Source organism: Corvus hawaiiensis, chromosome 13 (assembly GCF_020740725.1).
Source record: "Corvus hawaiiensis isolate bCorHaw1 chromosome 13, bCorHaw1.pri.cur, whole genome shotgun sequence".
Classification (NCBI taxonomy): domain Eukaryota; kingdom Metazoa; phylum Chordata; class Aves; order Passeriformes; family Corvidae; genus Corvus; species Corvus hawaiiensis.
Window position 1 is genome coordinate 20,713,903 of NC_063225.1, and position 23,493 is coordinate 20,737,395.

At 45.6% G+C, this 23,493-nt stretch overlaps 2 protein-coding genes across 4 annotated transcripts in view; one reads left to right on the forward strand and one right to left on the reverse strand.

Annotated features, from left to right (window-relative positions):
* Positions 1-1,341, forward strand: part of NPTN (neuroplastin) — a 51,581-nt gene extending 50,240 nt beyond the window's left edge. For both annotated transcript variants that reach the window (XM_048317401.1, XM_048317402.1), the window contains exon 9: positions 280-1,341. The gene's annotated coding sequence lies outside the window, so the exon portion shown is untranslated. The remainder of the gene's footprint in view (positions 1-279) is intronic.
* A 2-nt stretch (positions 1,342-1,343) lies between these two features.
* On the reverse strand, positions 1,344-16,826 carry REC114 (REC114 meiotic recombination protein). Of its 2 annotated transcripts, XM_048317410.1 has the most exons (6): positions 16,626-16,826; positions 16,053-16,142; positions 6,593-6,676; positions 3,585-3,767; positions 2,823-2,891; positions 1,344-1,564 (listed from the first exon to the last, which is right to left on the reverse strand). In XM_048317410.1, exons 1-6 carry the CDS (start codon positions 16,788-16,790, stop codon positions 1,403-1,405), a joined length of 753 nt encoding a protein of 250 aa, XP_048173367.1. In that variant the 5' UTR covers positions 16,791-16,826; the 3' UTR covers positions 1,344-1,402. The 2 variants fall into 2 exon arrangements, with proteins under 2 accessions (XP_048173367.1, XP_048173369.1); XM_048317412.1 differs by lacking the exon at positions 16,053-16,142.
* Positions 16,827-23,493: the final 6,667 nt, after the last annotated feature.

Here is a 23,493-nt window from a genome sequence, read left to right on the forward strand (position 1 = left end):
CGGAGCGCTGGGGGCGCGGCAGCAAACGCGTTCCCTGGATTCAAACATTGCCGCTGCGCCGAGGCCGCGCCGGCCTTCTGGGGGGGACCAAAGCATTGATTGCCTCGAACAGGCGGGTGGTTTAAGGACCTGCTTGCTAAAAACTAGACAAAGCTGCTGAGCCCTCCTGATTCTCTGTAAAAGGTGGAGCTGGGGCTGTCGGGAGCCGTGGGGATTGCAGGCTGCGGCGGCTCGCGCTGTTCACCATTGACTAGCACCTCTTTCTCGTTTCTTTTTTAGAGCTTTAAGTTTCTGAGAGACTGATGGCAATATGACCTGCTAAATTTAAGGGTTGGAACTCTTGGTTCTAGAACTCCAGTTCTGTCTGATTTCTTTTTTTTCTTTCCTTTCCAAGTGAGCAACAATATGACTGTCTAACGCATGCCTTATTTAGCCTCTCCTGCAAGGATGACCTAGCCAGATGAATTTTAATAATGCTTCCGTGTAGAAGGTGTAAACTCTTTTGGGCTTGATGTGCTGTGAATGTTGCTTTTTTTTTCTCCTTTCCTCTCTTTACACGAGCAGTAGCCAGGCGGGTTCACGCATGCGCTGTTTTTTACTTCCTGTAGCTGTTAAATTCGGCACCGCTCAAACCGCACCGCTGCCATCTAGTGAGACTTCTTTTGTAAAGTACAGCAAAACTTAAAGATATATACAGTATATATTTATATTTGGGGGAGGGGAAACCAGAAGTCGTTGTGGTTCATTTCGAAGCTGCTGATATTCATTCCTTACTGTATGGCTGGAAGGAGGGAGCGATGCCGGGCCGGCGCTCGCAGCAGGGACATTGACATTTCCTTAAGGGCTTTAACCACGGAGCGCGGGGTGTCCTGTCGGGCGTCAGGGCTGGGTGGTGCCAGGGGCTGCTGGTGGTGGTGGGATGCAGTTGGAAACAAAAACAAACCTTCAGTTTATAAATATATATATATGATTGCTTTTTAAGTGATTTTTTTTTTTTTTTTTTGTTAACTCATGTAAATTCTCAAATCCTTTTGCACTGATGTGTTCGACTTATTCTTGTACATTCAATTCAGGCAAACTTTTATAATTTTCTTTTTTTTTTTTTTGTTTAAATGATGAAGTGTTACAGCATGGTGATATTCTATGCAACTAGTTATTCCTCTTTAGTTTGACACTGTAATTTCTCATGATTTAAAGATTGTAGAAATAGACCTACCAGGGTTCTCATGATGTGCGTAACTGTAGCTGCATGAACTCGTGTTCTGTGTATTTGTTGAAGTGCAATGATGTATAAAAAGTGGATTCACCTGTTTTTAAAAATAAAACACTGACAAAAACCGCTGTAGGCCTTGATTTCCAACCTTTAATCACCAGAGCTGTGTCAAGGAGCACTGAGCGTGCCTCATTCTTCGGCGAGTTTGAGCAGCTCCTTCTCCACGTCCTCCACGAAGGCTGGGAAGTGCTGGTCCATGAGGCAGAGGCGGATGAAGGGCCCCAGCTCCCGGGCGCTCCACGCCGGGTGCTGCAGTGCCGGGGGCAGCTCCGGCTGCTGCCGCAGCACCAGCTGCGAATGGAGGGTTGGGAAGGAAGGTGGCCTGACCTCGGCCACAACACCACAGCCATGCCCCAGCTCTCCTTGGTGCTGGAGAAACATGGAGCTGCCTGCCTTTGATGCTCTTGGAGAAGGCCAGTGGTCAGCTGTGCTTTCTGTACGCGAGCTTTTCTCTGATGCCCAGATCTGACTGCAGTGTAGCTTTTACACAGTGTCACATTCCCCTGACATTATTTCAGCTGGGAATTTACCCTGGAAATGCCAATTTCCTGCGTACCGTGGCTTCCTGGTGGGTAGGCGTTCTGTAATCAGTGTACACTCTTGATAAGGTGTACATACTGCCACATGGATTTTGTAGGGATAACCAAGTGTGCACTTCCAAGCTTTTTGTTTAGCCAAATGTCTCTTAGAAGTAAAGGATGGGGCTTTTATGTTAAAACATCCTTTTCATTCCCGTTTAACTCCCTCTCCCAGCTTTTTCCCATGGTGGTGGGAGAACTCTGGGCATCGTGGCACTGGGGTCGGAATGAGGTGACCTTTAAGGTCCCTTCCAATCCAAACCAGTTTGGGATTCTGTGCTCAGCCAGTGACTGTGAAAGAAGGGTGAGAAAGACAGAAAGCACAAAACCAGAAAAGAGCAGAATTTTCTGCTCATCTGCTGCTGCACCGGCCCAAATTCCCAGCAAATGAGCAACAGCTGACTTCAGGTATTTACCCAGAACTGCTCAGTGAAGCTGTCCATGGAATATGGGGATCCTCTGCTGTGGGTCAGGGCTGAGAAGGGTCCAGGGAAACACCAGAGCCCCTTGCAGGGCCTAAAGGGGCTCCCAGAGAGCTGGGGAGGGACTGGGGACAAGGGATGGAGGGACAGGACAAGGGGGAATGGCTTCAAACTGCCAGAGGGCAGGGACAGGTGAGATACTCTTTGGTTCCCTGATTGATATTTTCAGGGTTCAGCTCTGAACTGCACAGGTCCTTTCTGGAGAATCAAACCAGGGCCAGAGCCATTCACTTGGATGTTGCCTCTGGCTATTTCTTTGCTCTCGGTGTGTCATTTGTTCCTGTTCAAATGGGGTGATTACACCACCTAACACCTTGTTTTGCTGCCTATTCCCTGGCTCCGGACCATTACACAGATCCAGTGTTTTGCTGGCGTGGGTGATGGCATCCTGATGTTCAGGGAAGGCATTTCCCAGATGCTTATGGAATCTGAGATGGCTCGTTCTCAGACTCAGTTACGGGATCTAAACAGGACATGTTTATTTTTTACCTGTGCTAGCTGTGCTACAGATCTTCTTTCTCCAAGGCTTGTGCAGGAATCTAGGAGAGGCTCATCTGGCTAGAAAATACCAAATGCAAATAAGGGCTTGTTACCAAGCAGAGTGTGGGTATGTGCAGGGAGGGAAGCAGTTCCATTTTTAGCGCTGACGGGAAGGGAATGTGCTCAGCTACCTTCTGCAGTAAAAAGGCATCTTTTTATGGAACCTGCATGCACATCTGCTCCAGTCTTCAAAAAGGAAAGACATGACAGTTTAGCTACAGGCCCGTTAGTTCACGGCTAAACTGCAGTTATAAACTATTTCTTAGGAGTAACTTCAAAGGATGCTGTGTATGGGTGCTCACAGGAACACACTGCTTCCTTCCCATGGATCTAAACAGCCAGGAGAGCAGAGATTTAGGAATAATCACCCTGGAAAACGCTGTCTGCCTTTGCCTTTTCCAGTTACCTCAGGAGTTTATCCTGGAGAGGGGAAGCATTCTGTTCCTCCTGAGATTGCTTTTAGATGTGCCAGGTTAGGCTCAAACTGTAAAGAGGCAGTTGTAGCAGTTACTAGCACTGCAAACCAGGAGCAGGTAAACACAGAAGGGAGCCAGGATCCCGGGTTACTTTGTGGCTCTGATCGGTTTTTACCCTGTATAACTCATTTCCCAACTCCTGTTTCATGCAGTCTCACAGCTGTGAGAAACTTGGCCCGTCCAGCTCTGCCAGTCAGAGCTGACTGGTGCTGGGTGTGTGTGGTCAGTCACTTACTGCGTGCTCAGTGTCCATGCCCTGGGTGTCCTGGCTGAGGCCGTGGCACAGCTGCTGGCTCTGGTCCTCAGCCCCTTGCACCAGGACGTACTCGCTGAGTTTCTGGACACAGCTGCAGCAGTGCTCCTGCATCTCCTCCCTGGAGCTCCCCCCGAACTGCACACGGAACATGCGGCACTCGTTCTGCTCAGAAGCACAGGGAAATCAATTAACTCAGAATCCCCTCAAACGACTCCGATTTAATTAAATCCCTATTTGTTGAAGTTGGGAAGAAGGCAGTAGATTAGATTCTTGGATCACTGCACCAATTTAAAAACAAGGAAACAAGTTTTCCCTACTGTATTTTCATTTTTCCCAGCAGCTTAACCACAAGATTGTGACTGCCAATTTGAAAATCAGATAAAAATATGCAAGGAAAGGGTAAGTGATGCGGGGCCACCTGTCACTAATTCAAGGTTTAGCCAAGTGGACAAGCCTTGCCAGGACTCAGTTTCCACATGTGGCAGGAAAATGAAGTTTTATTGTTGCTGCAGGTAGTATCCTGTAAGGGTGTGCCAGCTCTGCACAGTTACTTGTGACAAAAAATGACACTACAGTAAGCAGAAGTTAACTCTGGAGCCAAACTAGAAGTTCAGGGAAGGACACGTTCCAGTTAGGAGTCGTGCTCCTGATGCATCAAACTCAAGCCCACCTGGTCTGCCTGTGTGTAGCTAAACCAACACATTCCATTTGAACAGAAACCAACACACTGATTAGGAGTGCAGGAAATTCAAATGCATTACTTTAAAGAGTGAAATAGTACTAAAAATCATTTAAAAAACCCAGATAGCTCTGACCCCCCAGAGTAGGTTTTTGGGCTGTACCATAATAGATGTTTTTAGTAAGTGCCCCAGTTTCAGCAAACTGCCCTGAAATGGGGATGGGAGAGTCTGCGGTGTCTGATAAGCTTGGCCTGAGCACCTTGAGCTGACGTAAGGCGGGTGCATATTCAGCGTTTAGAGAGTGAATTAATGGGACTTTCTGTTTGATCTTGAAATTTCAAATTTAAAACACTTAAAAGTACTAGGAAACTAGCAACTTCTCCTTGGCCCAGCCTGGCTTATTTAGGTCTTGCTGAGGTTCCAATGTCAAACCCATTCTCAGTGCCCATTTATAATTTCACGCTGCTGGAACGCGAGCGCGAGGACACCTCTCACCTTACAGCTCCTGTCTCAGAAATGAGCCAGCTCTTCCTGACAGCCCCTGTGTTTACATGCCTGCTGCTTGAAGATGTTTGAATCACATAAAAAGATTTTTAGGGCAGGGTAAGCACAAAAACTTGTCTCAGTGCCTTTTAAAGGGAAAAATGTCAAACTAATGTGGAGTGTAGCACTCAATTGCCCAGTTGGATTTACCCTCATTAATTAAGGAACTGGGGCAGCCTCACAGACCCGGGCACTGAGCTGTGGGATGCCAGATAGGTGAGTTCTGATTTCAGTGACAGAAAGGGAACTTAGGTGGAGTTTCTTTAGGACACTTTCAAAGAGCAGTTGCTTGCTTAGATCCCCAAATGAATTTTGAGGCTGAGCTGTTTGGACTCCCTCAGGCTTCTCACAAGGACTGTTAAATACTTTAGTTTGCCATTTATAAACAACAGTGGACTTCGAAAATTAAACATTGTTCCTCTGTGGAAAGAGAGCTGTGACATGTCAAGGTTTGTAGCATAAACTGAGGACTGGGCAGTCACACCCGAACTATTAAAGAACCCTGAGGTCACAGAATCATTAAATTTACACCTCTTCCATGCTGAGCTCAAGGAGAACAGTATGAAGGGGAATGATTTACTGCAAAAATATTAAAAACATTCCCCTTGCTCCTGTTCGTAGTTTTGAAACTCATTCTGCTGGCTAAGAGTCCACAGTGCCCTACTGAAGGCATGTTTGAAGTGATGAGTAAGCTCCACTGTAAATGCAGTATTAATGACTTCCAAAAAACAAGTCCAAGATAAAGCAGAAATTGATCATGAAGATGAGCACAGAAGCTACAGCCACTGTTGGGACATAAAGCAGAGCAACTGTGTGGTAGAAGCACCGCAGTGCCACTAAATCCAGCTGAAGCTGTGTGAGTTTACAGTAAGTAAACATTGAGATGCACCATATTCATTTCCGACTCTGTTAATATTCCTCCTTTCCTGAACTGCCCCTCAGAGCTTTGCTCGAGCCTCGCAGTGAGCGGGAGGTTGGTTTTGTCTGGCTGGTGAGGAGCAGCAGAATCCCTTAATGCTGCACTGGGGGCTGGCTCTGGTAACTGGGAATAACCTGCTGGTTCATCAGAACTAATTCCTGCCCCAGCTCTCTTCAGGTTTTCCAGGTTTTCTAACAAGCTGATAGAAAGCAGAGTGCAGAGGTGTTTTGGTTTCAGGCATAACTCATGAATTTAAAACACTAAGGCACTTACAGAGTATCAGAGTTCATCTAAGAACAAAATACCTGAGATTTTTATATAAACTGGCAACAAGAATGTGCTGTTTGATTATTTAAAGGCAAACCAACCACTTTTCATCAGGAGAGCTGAGTGGGAGACCGGCAACCCATGTCCATGTTGCTTCCTTGAGCACCGAATACCTTAACCTTAGCCTGCTGCTGCTGTGCCAGGAGCCACAAAATGGCTCAATAATTGCTTGGTTAGAGAGTTTGTTTGCTGAAGTGCACTCTGACTCAGAGGTAGCTTGGAAGAGATTTGCTTCATCTTTTTAATTGTTAGCCATGGCATAGAGGTTGTGAAATAAAACCAGTCTGGCTGTTCTAGCAGCTAATCTCAGAGAGCAGTCTGAGAACTCAGTATCAGCAGTTACAAAAGATATCAGCATTATTCAATCCATTCTTGTTTTACATCTAGAGTAAAAAAAAAAAAAAAAAATCCAATTTACATAAATAATTTACAACTAAATGGTTAAATTTAGCCAAAATTAAGAGGTCATCTCCATATTTGTGTTACATATTAGGAATGCTCCAAGCAGCTCAGCTCACCTTGGCCTGTGCCCGGAGCAGCAGGCACTCCGCTCTCCTCACTATCTTCAGCCACTTGTGGGAATCAATCAGGGAAAAGCCTTCCTGAAATAAAGCAGGACACAAACCAGTGGCACAGCAAGCAGCAACACCCTGGAGCACATGTTTAAGTTCTGTGATGTAATCAAAGGCCTAATGAAGATCAGTCACTGCAGCTGTGCCATTTCTGTAGCTGTCAAGCAGCTGCCACTGTGGAAGTTTTAGCACTCTAGGGGTGAAAGCCGTAGCTCCAGTAACAACGCTGTGTCAAGGTATGTTCTAATTTCCATAGCTCTCTACATTTGTATTTGTGCATGCTGTGCAAGTCCCTGAAATGCAGAATAAAGCAGCTGCAGTTGGAGCTCTGAGTGCTGAAGTTGCCCGGGAGGGCAGCAGAGGGCAGGCGAATCCGGGGAATGGCACAGCCGCGCTTTATCCAAGGCCCAGGGAGGCCTTGGCTCCAGGTGGCACTCAGGCAACCGAGCAGCAGCTTCGGTAATTGGATAAAGCTGTTTTTATACTCCAGTTGCATCCCTGTCAGTCTCTTCAAACTCGACAGACTGCTCAGCCTCCTGTAAAAATACCCCACGAAGGTGAAAACATCACAAAACAACTCCAGGGCAACGGACTGTGTCTCCCAAGGCACTCTGAGCCATTACTTAGCAAAGTCCAGGGGAAAAACACAAACAATTAATGAATTTTAGGGCAGGGAGGAAATCAGGAACCTGTTTTATCCAAACTCACAATACTTTCAGTGACCAAGGGCTTTAGCCCAGGCTGCTTTCCAGGGGTCCTAAGGGTCAAACCCCACAAGTCCTGTCCATCCTGGAGGGCCAGCAGTGTTTGCCACAGTCATCATCCATCTTAGGTGGGTCTAGGCTGGAAAACCATCTGCCATTCTATTTTGGAACAGGGATCACCTCAGTGACTCCACTCCTTTACTGTGCTGGCACTGGCTTTACAGTCTCATGCAGCAACTGCATGCAGATTTTTAACTGCACTTTTACAGAGGAATCTCTCAAAAGCTGTGAAGAGTTGGACCAAAGGCAGACCGGATCGCAGACATCTGCTATGACAGACTCCAGAATGTCAGCCAGCAGGGAAGTACCATTCCCTAAAGATCTGGAGTAAGAGGGAGAAAAGAATTTCCCTGTGCACTGTAAAAGCAGGTGCTGACAGCAGGAAAGAGGGGCCAGTCCCTTGCAGTGTCTGTCTGCACCGAACACACTCCAAGCGCCCTAAGGCAGGACTTGCTAAGCAGGGAAAGGCCTAAAGGTCAAAACAACAGGGAGATCTCGCCTGGTGAGCGATGGGGAGAGGTGGAGCCAAGCCCCAAAATGCTGTCAGTGAAGCAATTCTAAACCATTCCCTCACTAGGCCGCTTTAACTTGTGGCTTGTGCTTGTTCTGTTCAAGTAGTTTCTGTTTTGGAGACACACCAACTGTTTATTTAAATATAGCTGTTCCCATATTCAGTCTGGTCTTACAGTGTTTTTACTTTCACTGGAGATGAAGGTTGAACAAATGTTGTCTCCTTAAAATAATAGCTGTTTTGAAAGAAATCATAAAAGGCAGTCACTGTTTAACTTTCCTACCAACTCATTTATTTTATTGATGTTTCCCAGGTTCTTTTATATGTCCTGTTTCTGAGGTAAAACAAGTGGGGAAAAACAGCATTTGGAATTTTTATTCATGTACTCCTGATTATCCAACCCCCAAATTCGATTTAACTGAAATTTAAGTTTAACCACTTCATTTTAAAAATCATTGTCCCCGTATTCACAGAATCACAGCCTGGTTTGGGGTGGATGGGACCTTGGAGGTCACCCCATTCCACCCCCTGCCGTGGGCAGGGACACCTTCCACTATCCCAGAGTGCTCCAAGCCCCATCCAGCCCGGCCTGGGGCACTCCAGGGCTGGAGCAGGGCACACGAAGTCAGGTGAATGAATTCAGAGCAATAAGAAGGAAGAGGGCAATAAATGTGTCCCCTGAGCCACACTTGAAGCCATGAGGATCTCTGCCAACACCCAGGAGGAGGGCATGGGGCAGAGCCTGGGAAGTGCAAGGCAATATATTGAGATTACAGACCGTGTGCCTTTCCAGAGGTGATGGATTGACTCTCGACGTGCTCTGGACATGGGCAGTGACACAGAAAAAAGCAGCGTTCCCTCTGGATTGGTGCTGCCACCACGCTGCCAGAGTAGGGAACAGAGCAGGGAACAGAGCAGCTGGTCCCTGTTCCCTTGAGCAGGCAGCATCCAGAGCTGCTTGAGTGAGCTGGGCAGGGGCAAAGCCAGACGGCAGTGTAAGATTAACCACAACATCCCCACAGTGCAGCCTGGAACGGGGCAGGGACACAAGAGCCCAAATGTTCACCATGTGAAGAGAGAAATGGCAGCACTTTCCTGAAAGTTTGGTCATCAATGTTCAGTTAGGCACATACTCCTGTTGTTCTCCACTTGTAACAGAAGTGGAGTAAAGGAAAACTGTTTCCTACATCTGTGACCAAAATCTAAGCTTCTCAGAGGGAGGACTGAGTGGAATTAAGCTGAAGGAGAAAACAAAGCAAGATGTTTCCCAAATGTTTTGGAAGCAGGCAAGATGTGACCGCAGCTGCCATGAGGCAGGAGCCAGAAATGCTGATCCAGCCTCACAGCCATCGAGTCCAGCACTGACTGGGAAATACTTTTGTTCTAACTTCACATTTCAGCATTCAGAAACCTGCTGTGTAATGAGGGCTGGGAGCTGTGGTGGAAGGTATTGTGTGTGATTTATGAATATTTTTTATTGTATCATCTAGAAACCCTGTGGTGCTAAACAACACAGGAATAGATTATCTGTTTTTTTGTTAGACTGCAACCCTATCTGAACTGAAAATTACTCTGTATCTAAGAAATGGTATTTGTGTAGCAGCTCAGCTATGCTGGCTTGCATCAGTTAGTTTGCATTCACTCATGCTCGACCCAGATGTTTTCAAATAAAACTATGTGTAAACAATAGCTTAAGAGGAAAAGCTTTTTTTTTTGGTCACAAACATGACCTAGTCTACCCTTAAATTACAACCAGTATTAAAAAAGACAAACTAAACCCCAGAATGCTACAGAGAAACACATTCTCCAGTTTGGGCTGCCTCTTCTAACAGGCCCATGAAATGCAAATACACCAGCTTGTTCTCCAAGTTCGCAGTTCGAAGGAAGGTATGCATTGTATCAGGTTATGGATTAAGGACTCAGCTGGCTATCCCACAGCCTGGGAACGTGTATTTGCAAGGAAGGATGAGGTCAGCTTGAGAGGAAAGGAGTTTTACTGTATGAATTAATAGTGCACAGCTGCCAGGGTGCATGGCTGGCTGGCACAAGGGAGAAGCTACAGGCCTTGGACAACATCCGGCTTGCACCACTGTGACACAGGCTGGGCAGCACCACGGGACACAATTCCCTGGAAAACAGAGCAATCTACTTCCCAGGTTTCCAGGGAGGCACCTGAGACAGTTCCTTAGCCCTCTCCCTTCCCAAGGTAAGGTACCACTACACAAGTGGGGAGCAAACCTCGCTCACGGAGCCTTGGCAGGGCCAAAGCAGGGATTTGGGAAAGCCCTTCTGTGGGAAGGGCGGGATGCTGTGCTGCTCTGAGCACCCTGCCAGCTCCTGCAATGCTCACCAAACCTCCAGGGATGGGTTCAGAACCTGCCACTCTTCCCAGGCAGAGAGGGCACTGCCCACCTGTGTCACCCTGTCCAGAGCTCCACGCCCTGGGGCTGCTCACCACACTGGGCACAGAGTAATTATTCACTGCCTAGGTTTAAAGTGTCCCACGTTAAGCTCAAATATCCACATTTTTGACCTGTGATATTGTGGGTATTATTACAATTTATACTGCATAACACCTTGCTTATTCATCGAAGTACCTAATTTGGCACCAGAGCAATGGTAATGTTATTTCCAGGTGTCCCCACAAAACAGAACCAAGATACTGGAGTTGCAAGGACTGTTATTAACCATTCTCTCAGGAGACAGCAAAAATAAAGACGTGTGAGCAGGCAGGCAGAAAAAGCCTGTGAATTATGTTCAAGAATTACAACGGGACATTAAAGAACAGGCAAAACTCAGATGCTGTAAGAAAACAACCAAAATCGGAGAAGGTGTTTACAGGTAAGTGGTGACCAACAGTGATCACTTTAATAAGGATGTTGTTATTAATAGGTTATTATAATAAAAAAACCTGCACATGCTTGAAACATGACATAGATTCTAAATCAAATGCTTGCATATATCTGAAAAATAGCAATTTTTAACTCCTTGCCTTCGCCAAAGAGAATGGGAGTTGCCGTTTTACACTTTTTTCCTACAATAAGCAGTTTTCTATTTAAAAAGTAAAGATTCTTCATTAATGACTGTGCAATGAAGTTGTGAAAATTAAACTTCTAACATATTTTCACTCCAGTCTTCATTACTACCTTGTAACACACCTGGAAGTAGAAATTTTTGTAACTATTTCCAATATCTAAGTAAGGCCAGAACCATCAAGGTTTGATTTCTGCCATATGAGCTGTCTTGAAAACTGAGTCAAGATCAGAAGAGCCAACATGAATTAAAAAAAACCACAAAAGCCCCCAAACAAGACAACTTGTAGAGTGAGGGAAGCACAACGTTGTCCCTGCAAACACATCCAAGCCTAACAATCAAGGCAGGCAGACAGGAGTAAGGAATAAAAGGATGTTAATCTCTGCATTATCCTTTTTTTACCCTCAATCTCTTAGACCCTCCAATCTTGCTCTTAAGCCTGTTTGATCGTGGCAGAGAACACACGAGGGCTGAACTCATTAACCAGAGTGCTGTGTGTGTCCACAGGAAGGGAAGCTGAAGGAGGAGGAAATGCAGGACACACAGAGCCGCCCCTGGGGGGACTCAGCAACCAAAGAATGGCTTTGGCCAAAGTGCCAACACTGGGGCAGGAGCCAGTTTTTAGAGGGGCACAGCCCACTGACAGCAAAGGTAAGCCCCCACCTCAGGACAAACCTCGATACTTCAGAGTGACACCCTGAATTGTTTCGGGGTTTTTTCCTGAACTACAGAACAGTGACACTTGTCCAGGGACACAGAGAGGGGCACTGGATGCTCAGGGATGAGCTGGCTAAAGCTCTTCAGGGCATCCCAATAATGTATTCTTTCATTTCCAGTATAAAATACGTACTTCCCGAGATCGACACCACACATTAAACTCTAGGTAAATAGGCTTCATTAACAGACATCACTAATCTTAGAACAAATATTCTAAGAGCGTGGTTTAGGAGAATTGGGGCAAGAGAAAAGGAAAGAGCAGAAGCCCTTGACATGAACCACAAGTGGGAAAGCTGCTGCAGAAAGACACTCAGCTTGTCCAAAACAATCACATCAACAGCACGTTGAAATAGACAGACTGAAATTGAGATTTTTGAACTACGATTGTGGTAATAAATAAGACAACAAAACTTTAATAAAAGAACAACCTTCTGTAGCTTTGCAGTGCTCTACCACAAAGCAGCATTAGCAACCTGCTCACTCCCCAGGTTTCTGTCAGGAGCCCTCATTTATTGCACAGGGACCATCTCTGCCCAAGGCACTGCTGTGAATCTCATCTCCAAAATTTGGTGCCTGAATTTCAGGCACTGCAAAGAGAGCATCAGGAACATGAGAATGCCTGCTGAATGCTTGCCTAATTAATGAGTTAGAATCTACTGTACCCTAAGCACTGGTAGCTTATTAGAAGTCGTGAGGGGACCAGGAGGGCACTAAGGACATTTAGTCTACACTTCGAAAGATCAGGTCACAAATCAATTACTCTGGATTAATTTTATCCTATTAAGTAAATCCTCGTCACAATTTCCATTTGTTTCATTTGTAGGATATTATGAATTCTAGCACCAGAAATAATTGCACTGAATAAAACACCAAAATATAATTTCCATGACGTGGTGATACAGAGGGGAAAGGAACTAAGAGTTGTGGTAAATGGAACATGATGTATCTTGAATATGGCCAGAAATTATCAGAGATGCTGTTGAGATATTCCTGTAAAATTCCACTGACTACGGTATACAAGAATGAGGTTTTTCTACCATCAAATATGCAGTCTGTTAGGCAACACTGCAGCAAAAACAGGTCCTAAAAATACATTATGTAATTCAATTCCAAATGAAGAATTTGGCTTAAAAAGAAATAAAACAAAACAAAACAAATCCAAACACCCTTTAATTTGCATTACACATCAGGGATTTTTATGTTCCATGCTCTGAAGTTCCATTTACCCTCCTCTTCATTCCATTACACAAGGAATAGATGGTATTTTGAAAGGAAAACAGTTGTTTCTGTATTTACTTAAAAAAGCCAGTTGTTAGGATATGTGAATATTTTATTGCTATTTTATAAATATTGTTCTTAGAAACGGATCATAAAAGAGCCAGTGGACTCTAAGGAAAAGGTTTCTTAACTTTCCTGCTTAAAGAAAATTAAAAGGACTGAGAGAATACGTAAGTACACCCATCATAGAGAATATTTTGATAGCAATCAGAGACTCTTGAATATTGTTCCTACTATGGATATTAATCCAGCCATCAGCAAAACAGAAATTTCCTTTTCTTCACAACTCTTCCAGTTTTGTGCAAAAGTTGTTCATAGGTGAGAAACACACAAAAAAACCTCCTTTTATTATTCATCAATGAAATTTGTACAAAAATACAAGTTCTGCACGTTGAGAAGGAAATGTGTCCCTGTGACACAGATCTTGTGCCTCACTCTGTTCCTGTGCAGAGGTACAAAGCTACAGTAATTGTTATCCAGTTCCCTCAAACCCAGGAGCCTGGAGCACATCAAAAGGGCTGAAAAGCAGGGATTAGGAGACAGATCAAAAAACAAGACATCAACAGTTTAAAGGATGCAGTTCCAACACAGCACAAAACAGTTCTGTGAGTACATCAGAGGGAATTTCAATGCCAGTAAGGCAGCACACAGGTGTGGGAGGACACCTTGGCAACCCAAAGGACACAGCCCAGCAAGAGGAAATGGGAGCACAAGTAAAATCATGCCAACAGTTGCAGCATTCCATCAAAGTTGATCCATTCCCCCTGGAGCAGAAGTTGTGCATTATCCCCTCTGACAGAATGTCCAAGATAATGGACCCCCAGTGAGTGGATTTGGTGTGTGACAGGCTCCAAGCACGGTCTGTACTTAGTCGTGCAAAGCCTGGTTAAATATTGTGACAGGTTTGTGACAGCGCTGACAGCTGGGGACTGGAGGGAGATAGAACCACTGAGATTAACCATTTCTGATGATTTCTGCAGCAAAAACACAGCCTGAGCAGCACTGCAAGTTGGTTTGTTGTTACATGGCATCTCAGGAATGAGTCTGCAAAACGCCCCATCCCCAGAAGTGCTCGAGAACAGGCTGGATGGAGCTCTGAGCACCCTGGGACAGTGGAAGGTGGCCCTGACCGTGCCAGGGGGTGGCACTGGATGAGCTTTAAGGTCCCTTCCCACCCAAACCGTTCTGGGATTCTGTGAAAACGAGCAGATTGGGTATTTGGTGGGGTTTTCAGCCACTCAGGTATGTTTAAGAGGACAAGTGGGAGGGCTGCAGCTGGTCCCAGTTCACACCAGTGCCTCTCCCATCCCACCAGTTCAGTCCTGCATGCACAGAAGGCACCTGCACCACCAGCCCAAAGACACCTGCTCAAAGAGGTGCACCCAAAGCAGTCAACAGGCTGTAAAACCAACTTTGTGAAACTTTTCTTTAACAACTTCTCTCTAAATGTTAGTGTGTCAACTTTAAGGTTGGCATAGAAGCATTGCCAAAATAAATGTTTTTAAAAAACCAAAACAACTTTTTTTTTTTTCCCTTTTGAACTCTCAGTACTATATTTTGGTCACATCTATCAAGCATGTCTGTTCCACCTCTCCTGCACTGTGTGATAGCTCCCGCAGTATCTCAGTGTCTCTTAGAAGCTGGAACAGTCCTGACAGATCCCAGAAATTCCTCATCTGGCATTTCACGCAAAGCAGCTGCCTGAAAGCTTCACCAGCCACTAAACACAAGAGCTGCAAGAAAGTGCTTTTCTCAGCCAAGTTTTTAGAAGCTTTTCTGATCCCTCATCCTTTCCGACAGCACGCTTTTATCTGCCCTGTTACTTGCCAGATTCAGCCTTTGCCAGGCGAGTCTTTGGAGGGCTGCAGCTCTGGGTTGTGCCTTTTTTGCACTTCAGTTAGTTATTAAAAGTTGCTGTTAGCTTTTGTACGGTTATTTCAAGGACTCCTAGAGTAACATCAGTTACTGGTAACTAACAGGTACAGCCACTGGGAACAGGAGCATCCTGCACTGAATCAATCATTCCAAGCAGAATTTGGTAAGGTGTGGCAGCAAGTCTCATTTCCATTACATTTTCAATACTTCTTTCCTTTTTCTTATTCAACACAATGGCTAAAATACTTCCCATGGTCCCTTTTTACCTTGTCCTCACGAAATACGAGCTGAGGGCCATCCACAGTCACAGCTCTCTGTCAGCTCATGAATTAACTATTCAACATCCCTGACACACAGGCACCAAAAAATTCAAGGGTATCCATGGTTCTCCCCTATACTTAAACTTCTAGAAGTTTAAGACCCTTTAAGAGGTACAGTAAAAACTAATTTATAAGCTTATACATATTTAGAGCTGCAACACAGCCTCTTATACATTCTATTAAACAAGCTTTGTTATCTTCATACTGCAGTGTTTTGTAATACCTTTCTAACATATTTATCAGCCAGTTCCTACTCGCTATCACCACTGAGTACTGGTGAACACACCTGATTCCACCTTCCAGCAAGGGCTTCTTTGTCATGAGCATCAAACCCACTCCTTCTAGACAGAGCCTTCCTTTCGGTGCCATTGTGAAATCTTTCGTTTAGTAGCTGGTTATGCTTAAGCAAGTGCAGGAAAACCAGCTGACAAAAGTTTGAATTTTGTCTTCAAGGATGTATGTTGTATGTTAAACCTCATTGTCCAACATGGAATATGGAAGCCTTTTGATAAACCAGATTGCCAAACCAAAACACTAGCAGGTCATTGGCAAGAAATCAGCTGGACCATTTAACAAATTATAGCATTACCTATTTCTAAACATTTTTCTCTTTTCTTAGAACAATCATGAAAAAACCCCAAATATCTTCCAACATAAGCAACACTTAGCATTACCTCTTAATCTGGATTTTTAGAACTACAGAAGAAATGCTGATCCTCAGCAGGAAATAATGCATCTAGCATTATTCTGAGAAATGTGAAGGGAAAGCAGCACATGAGAATTACCATGAGCAAAATGAAATTGACAGTTCCCACTCAGTGGGAGAGAAGATGAAGCTGAGAAAAGAAACGAAGTTAATACTGATGGTAACAGGAAGGAGAAATGTTCTTTACACATGACAAACTTACCAGCACTGTTCGTCCTTGGGAAATAAAGAAATGGCCAGACACCACAATGGTAAGGACAAGAGGGCCTGATTCTTCATTTGATTCAAACACCTTTAAAAAGACAGACAAAGGAAAATCTGGCCCTGCAAGCACAGAATCTACAATTCCCATGTCTAGTGCCAAATAAAAGGGTGGCTGTTAGAAGCAGGTGTGTAATTCACATCTCACTAATGCAACTTGCCCTCCACTCCCACAGACAGGAGGCACATTAAACGATTTTTTCACTAATTATACCTCCATAAACAGATTTAACTACTTTAAACAACCCTCTGGATTCTTCTGCCTTGATCTCTAGATATTAATACCACAGGTCACTGCTGAATGAAGGAATAAAAAAAAAAAAAAAAGGGGCCACTAACTGTGCTACCTCTGATGTGTTGTCATTAGTAATTCATGAAGCAAAATCTCTCCCGATTCCTGCTTTAGCTCTGGACTTGCAAAAACACACCTCAAAGGCCTCATTTATCCGTGTTTGCCTCACATCAGAGCCAGTTACCCCACACCGCCCCGCCACCCTCCCCGCGCCACCGGCACCTTCCAAGAGGTGTTTTGCCCCTCATCGTCACCGTCCTTCGGGGGGAGGAAGCGACCGTAGCGCTTCAAGGGCCACGTTGTGGCGCTGCCGAGGAGGGAGGTGTCGCCGGCGCTGGCCGGTGCCGAAGCCAGCCCGGAGCCGCGAACGCCGCCGGCTGCCGCCATCCCGCGATGAGGGGGCTGAGGGAGCGCGGTGCTGGAGAGCGCTGAGGGCTCTGAGGGGCTGAGGGCGCTGAGGGCGCTGAGGGGGCCGGGGGGCGGCGGCGGGCAGCGCGCGGGAGTTGGGCGGGAAGCACGAGCCAATAGGAAGACGGAGAGGGCGAGTGGCGGGAATTGTTCGCCAATCAGCGCGAGGCGCGCGGGGGCTCGCGCTGCTCCTTCTTGTGGCGACCCGGCCGCAGGAGCTGTGGTCGCTTCTTTCCGCTCTGGGGTGCAGCGTGCAGCTCCTGGCTCCCTCCTCCCTTCCTCCTTCTTCCTTTTTATCTTCTTCCTCTCCCGCTTCGAGGGCAGCGTGGCTGCAGCCTCTCCCTTCTCCCAAGCAGCCTCCGGCGTGCCGATGTGGCGGGGCCGCCTCTCGGCGCTGAGGGGAGAGCGGAGCGCGGCCGCCATTTTGTGGCGTGTGAGGGAGCGCGGTCGGGGCTGCGCAACAAGGAGGAGGATGAGGATACGGAGCTCCGGCTGCCTGTCGCTGCCTGTCGCTGCCTTCTGTGACATGCCCGTGGAACCCGGCCAAGGTGTCAGCACGCATCCTTCCTCAGGTGAAACGCGGCAAGTCCCTGTAAGAATACTGCTCTACGTTCTCAATTGCTTTTCCATTTCTTGGTGGCATTCACTTCCCAGAGTTGAAACAGGGCTTTTTGCGGTACCTGAATTGGGGTCTGTCGAAAAATCTGTTTTCACTGTGTGTGGGATGGCTTTAGCTAGCGTGAGCAAACAGCTGGATTAATAATCAAAACTGCACTCTTCTCCTTATTTTACTCACTTTCAGCTATTAGGTGCTTCTACAATGATGTAATGGTACACTTTCCCTGGACAAGGAGTGATGGTGACATGACTGCACTTAGATATTCCATTTATAGTACATACCCTGGTCCATTAACAATAAAAATGTGCGTGGACTGGTCAAGGTCATTGAGGGGGCACAGAGGAGCCAGGTACCATTCAGGACGGACCCCAGTGGGCTTGTGGATGCCCATCACCATTAGCCACAGTTAAACTGTCGGCTGCCTGAGGGTGCCATCCCAGTACCTACAATCCCAGTTCTGTGCATTACCCACTGCCAGCAGCATACACCTGACCAAGATGAAACTTGGCTAAATAGTCAAGTTAAGCAGAAAAAAAAAAAGTTTTTGCTCTTTTTCCTCTGCTTTTGTTTACCTGTATGCTTTGCATTGATGATGCTGTCTTAGAAATAAAGTTAAAATAAGTACCGTCTCATCTGAAACAAAACCTTCAGGGATGAGGTTAACCTATTAAACTGTGATGATTTAATCTAGATGGTTTAATTAGAAAATATTAGATTGCCATTTATGTCCTGTGGCCCTTGTGGTTTTCATCCAATGTTGCACCTGAGAGCCAGTTTAGCATCCAAGGAGCTATTTCCAAAATAAACAATTTTACAGTGTTTCCAAAAGGGAGGTGTTTATCTAAGCATTTTGCAGATAGAGAAAGGCAGGCAGAAAGGCATTAAATGACTTGACAAGGTCATCCAGAGACGTCAGTAATGAAACAGGGAATACAGTGTGGGCTTCCCAGCTGCCAGTTGCCTTCTCTAATCACTGCTTCCTCACGAGGCTTTCTCAAACTGTGCTTGTCAAACATTCAGAATTTGCCAGTAGACTTGGGACTTTCCTGGAATCTACAGAAGAAGCTGAACATTTTTGTCAGAGAAAGATATGAGTACATGTAGGGAAAACACTTCCCCTATTTCAGCTGGAAACTGTTTGCAGCATTTATTTTCTGTGGAAAAAACACTTTGTAGTGTCTCTTTTCCAGGAGTAATTTCTGGCTTCTGCAGGAGGAAAACAAAAGCTTAATACTTTACTAAAACAAAAACTTCAAAATGTGGGTTTGAGAAAGGCAGATGGACACTAAGAGCATCAGACACCTCCATCTCCTCATACAGATTTTTTGCTTTACTAGGCTCTGTGAGTTTGCTTAGAGCTTGTGGACGTTAATGTGTGATTTTGCATATATATGAAGTCAAATGAGCATTGTGTTGAGACCGATACACAAGCTTTTGCTGATTCTAATTTCTGTGGGGAATTGCATGATTAGCTCTGGATTCAGAGAGTAGACATACAGGAAAATGGCTAAAATGCGTTTTGATTTTGTTGTTGTTGTTGTAGAAGGCTACAGACGCTGCCAATTTTTAAAAATTACAGAATAAAATGTAGAAGAAGGAGACAAGTAAAAGCTGTCAGGAGACTGACAGGTTAAAATGTGTTTCATCAGAGATGAGATGGCAAATCCCATATAGATGCCAAGGGTTTATCACTGTTGCGTACTTCAGGTTTGCTGAGACTTCATGGGCTGCAGTGCTACAAGTTAATTTTCTCACTGCAGAAGTACCTGCTCCTGCTAATAAGTTAAACTGCCGAAAGCAGAGCTCTCCGTGCAGGGAGGGAGGTCCCTTCCTGCACCATATGGATTTCATAATGTGTTGATAATTGTTAGATGTACCACAGTTGATTCTGGTACTGGGTATTTTGCTGAACAATCTACATTATTGATTTTTAATAATAATGGTGGTGATAACAGCAACAATAAAATCACATCACCGTGACTTTATTGTCAGGTGTGAGCACAGATCTGCCACAAGTGCTGGGGATGGACTGGAGGAACTCACACGAACTGGACAAATAGTGTATTAAGAGCATCGAGGGTGCCAGATGCATGAAGTGGATAAAATGAGCAACAATAGGTGCTTTTTAGCAATTCTGGAGGTTTCCCTGTGGTGCTGACCATTCCCATCTGCTTCTGCCCAGCTGCGTCGAAGGCATAAACGGGATTCCTCACAGTGGCATAAATCAAAGGCTAGTGAAAATGTTATGTTCAGAATATCTGATTTATTGCTTTGATTTCTGTAATAGTGTTGTTCTGTAATAGTGCTTTAGTTGCTTTGTTAGCAGTTGTGATATTTCCTCAGGTTCGTTCCATTAATTAACGTTTCACACAGTTGTTCCTGCTTCCCTTGGAACGTGGTCTGCAGTCGGCAGCCTGCCTGCCCAGATCTCTTAGTGCTGAGGGAACTGCAGCATCCTGGATTGCTGTGCAGCAGCTCTGTACCCCCCTCTCCCCAGAACACCTCATCAGTTCTGTCAACATGAGTCAGCCTGGGGGCAGATGAACTCCGAGGTTCTTACACAGGAATTTGAAGCAAGGCCCCAGTGTTGTTCTGGGCTGTGGTACCATGGCCTCTGCTGGCCTGAGGAGTGTCAGGTGTTCACACACTTCTGGGAGACCTCGTTCCCCGCCTGTGGCAACCACAGGCACTGAACTTTACTCATCACTTTTATCCCTTTCCACTTTCTTCCTTGACAAAATCTACCCCTTTGCAATAAGCTTTACATTTCCAAATGGAAGACTGAGACCGAATCAATGTGTGTCTGACTTCATATGCTGCAAGTATCAGTGTGTAAAGTAGAAGTAAATTCTGAGGACTTGTGTTTGGCACCAGACTCCTGCAGAATCCCAGAGCGGTTTGGGTTGGAAGGGTCCTTAGAGCCCATCCCATTCCACCCCCTTCCACACCTTCCTCTGTCCCAGGCTGCTCCAAGCCCTGTCTAACCTGGCTTTGGCCTCTTGCAGGGATCCAGGGGCAGCCACAGCTGCTCTGGGCGCCCTGTGCCAGGGCTTCCCCACCTTCACAGGGAAGGATTCTTTCCCAAATATCCCATCTAACCCTGCCCCCTGGGTTAGAAGTGGCAGTGGGAAGCCATTGCTGTGTGTCCTGCCCATACAAAAAGTCCCTCTCCTTTTTGTAAGCCTCCTTTAGGCCCTGGCAGGAGCTCTGAGGTCTCCCTGGAGCTTTCTCTTCTCCAGGTGAGCACTCCCAGCCTGGCTCCAGAGCAGAGGGGCTCCAGGCCTCAGAGCAGCTCCAGGGCCTCCTCTGGACTGGCTCCAGCAGCTCCATTCTGTCATGTGCTGAGGACCCCAAGTAATTTGCAGTTACACCTCACAGACTCTCTTTCCGGTGGCCATATCAAGATTAAGATTGGCTTGAGAATCCACCCTTTAAGCACTGTGAGAATTAAAGTGTCCTCCCAGCTGAGTGTCTTCAATTACCCTTTCTGTTTTCAGAAGTTCTTCAGTTTTAGCGTGTCTCCAAAGGCTGATCCCATAAGTTCACATATTGTTTCTGTTTATCTAACGGGTGGCATTCCTAACTTGTCAAATATCACATTCCTCAATGACACCTTCACTAGATGATCTTTAAGGTCCCTCCAACCCAATCCATTCTGTGCTTCTATGATCTTACTCCCAAAATTATGTAATTTGGGAAGGTGCTTGAGCTTTAGAGGGCAGCTGTGGAAGCTGCCAAAGCAGTGCCTGTTTTGTGCACGCTTCGTTCTGGGACAGACAAAGGAGCCTTGGAGTCTGCGGTCTGGGTATCATGGTTATCACTGCCCTGGGATGTGCTGGAGCGTTCCAGACGGAGCCAGGAGCTAGGAACAGCTCGGTGGATAGAGATGCCAGAAAAGCCTTATCTCCTGAGGTCGGTGTGGCAGGCAGTGAAGAGCCCTGTGCCAGGCCTTTGGTGAGCACAGGCTGGGGACAGAAAGCAGGGTTGTCCTCTGTCCCTCAGTCTGCAGGGACACACCAAAGCCAGCGTGAAGCCCCGACTTCATGGGGTCTTTGACCTCGTTGTGTCATTTGAGACTCTGCAAATAAAGCACTGGACTTTTTCTAGGGAAGGTCACATTTGTCCAAAACATAATTTATTTGCATTTCCTTTATTTCCTTTTAAGTTGTCTAACTTTAGCACCGGGGGCACAGATGAAGGAGCTGCTGCCTCACAGATTTTCCATTTACATAAAAACCCCACCCACAAACACCCTTCACTGTCAGTGCATCCATTTTGCTGAGTGCTTTTCATTTTCCATGACCTTGAAAACATAAGGGCGTTTATTAATTAATTCAAATTTACAGCTGGGTGGAGGGGAGAATTGCAGATCGGAGATAAGCAATTTGTTGTGTGCCCCTTATTTGATGAGGATTGTAGGAGAAATAGTCCAAGCCATTGCCAAGACTTCCAATCCCAATCAACTCTGTTTTTCATTTAGCTACTTGGTAAAGAGTGGCTCTAGCAGGAGAAGAGTCTTAACTTAGAGGGATTGTTGTAAACTGAATTCCTGACAGTCTTGAATATGGACAGGAGCTGGAATTATCTCTGCTTTTAACCCCTGCACTGATTAACTCTGAATATTTCCTAAAGTAAACCTTTGCCTACTTCTGTATAAACACAGCAGTAATGGGAATTCTGACTTTGACGACTCTCTAAGTTTGTTTCTGTCCAAGGTTGTTTCTTTTGTAAAGAAAAATCGAATTTTTTATTTCCCTTCAGGTTGCATTTTACTGATTTTAGCAGTTCTTGCAGTGAGCTTGTAGGAGAAAATACATCTTTGATTCTTTCTTTAAGCCTCAGTCCCAAAGCTGATGTCAGGGAGAGTTATGTGTGCATAAAGAGGAAGAAAATGTCTTGAACTTTTGTGCATTCTCAAAGAAGGATATTCCCTCCTCACCACCCTAGTTCTGAATTCTCTTTCTAGACTACTGGATTATCATGTGTTCAACCAAGGATTTAGTGGAGCAGGTGAAGAGAGGACTCTAAACATGTCTAGCTAGTGTAATACATCTGTGCCTCTTTGTGGCTGAATAGAATGAACTGAAATAGAATCTTACATTTCAGCTCCTGTTCCTAATATACAGCCTTTTAAAATAGAGAAAAAGATGTCTGATGTTAGTGACATGAGATTTTGACATGCGCCTGAGCAGTCGCTGTGCCTTCCACTGGAAAGTGTGACACTGCAAGCCACCTTGCCACGTTCAGCTGTCCCTCTGACGCCTAACCTGGAATCTGTGCCACACGAGAAGGAGCCTTTAGTCCCCTGAATCCCACACTGGTTAGGAAGCAAGCAGCAGAATGCTAATAAATTTAATTTACTTGCTTAATCTCCCCTGTGTTTTGTATTAATATGAATAGCATTACAGGAGCAGGGATGTGCTTATGTAACAAAATGTTCTCCTTCAGCCTAAGGTTAATGTAGTTACTCGTATTTACCACACATGAAATGGAGGCTTCATCTCCTGCAGCAGGATACCAGTAACTTGTGTGAAAGTTGTGTTGTGTGCCAGGGAATGGGATCCCACCTCTGTGTAGCTTCTCCAAGTCCTGTAATATTAGATACTGGAGATGTTAGCATCTCACCACAGATGACACAGTGGGGATGTGCAGGAGAACAGTATTGATCCAAAGCATGGATTTCCCTTGTTTGCTTTAATAGCCTAAAACACAAATAAAGGCCTGATTTTTCTCCATCTCTCAGAGGCTCCTGCCTTGCTATTGGATTGCTTATGGTGCAGTGTAGAAATGATGCTGTGCTGTAATGTACCCCGGTCTGTTCTTGCTAATTAAAATGAGAGAGATTGATCATTTTTTCCTGCTGGCGCTGTGGGTCAGGTTCCCTTCAGCCCACGCTGATGGAATCTCACTGGTGACTGTGCACTAAACAGCACTGCAGCGTTTGCCTGACTCACAGACACCCAGCCTAAGGGGATGTGCCATGGCATTATCGTCTCTCCATCGGCACCAGGCACTGGATGTCTCCCTGTTCTGGGGTGCTTTCTTCCCGTGCATCATAAGAAA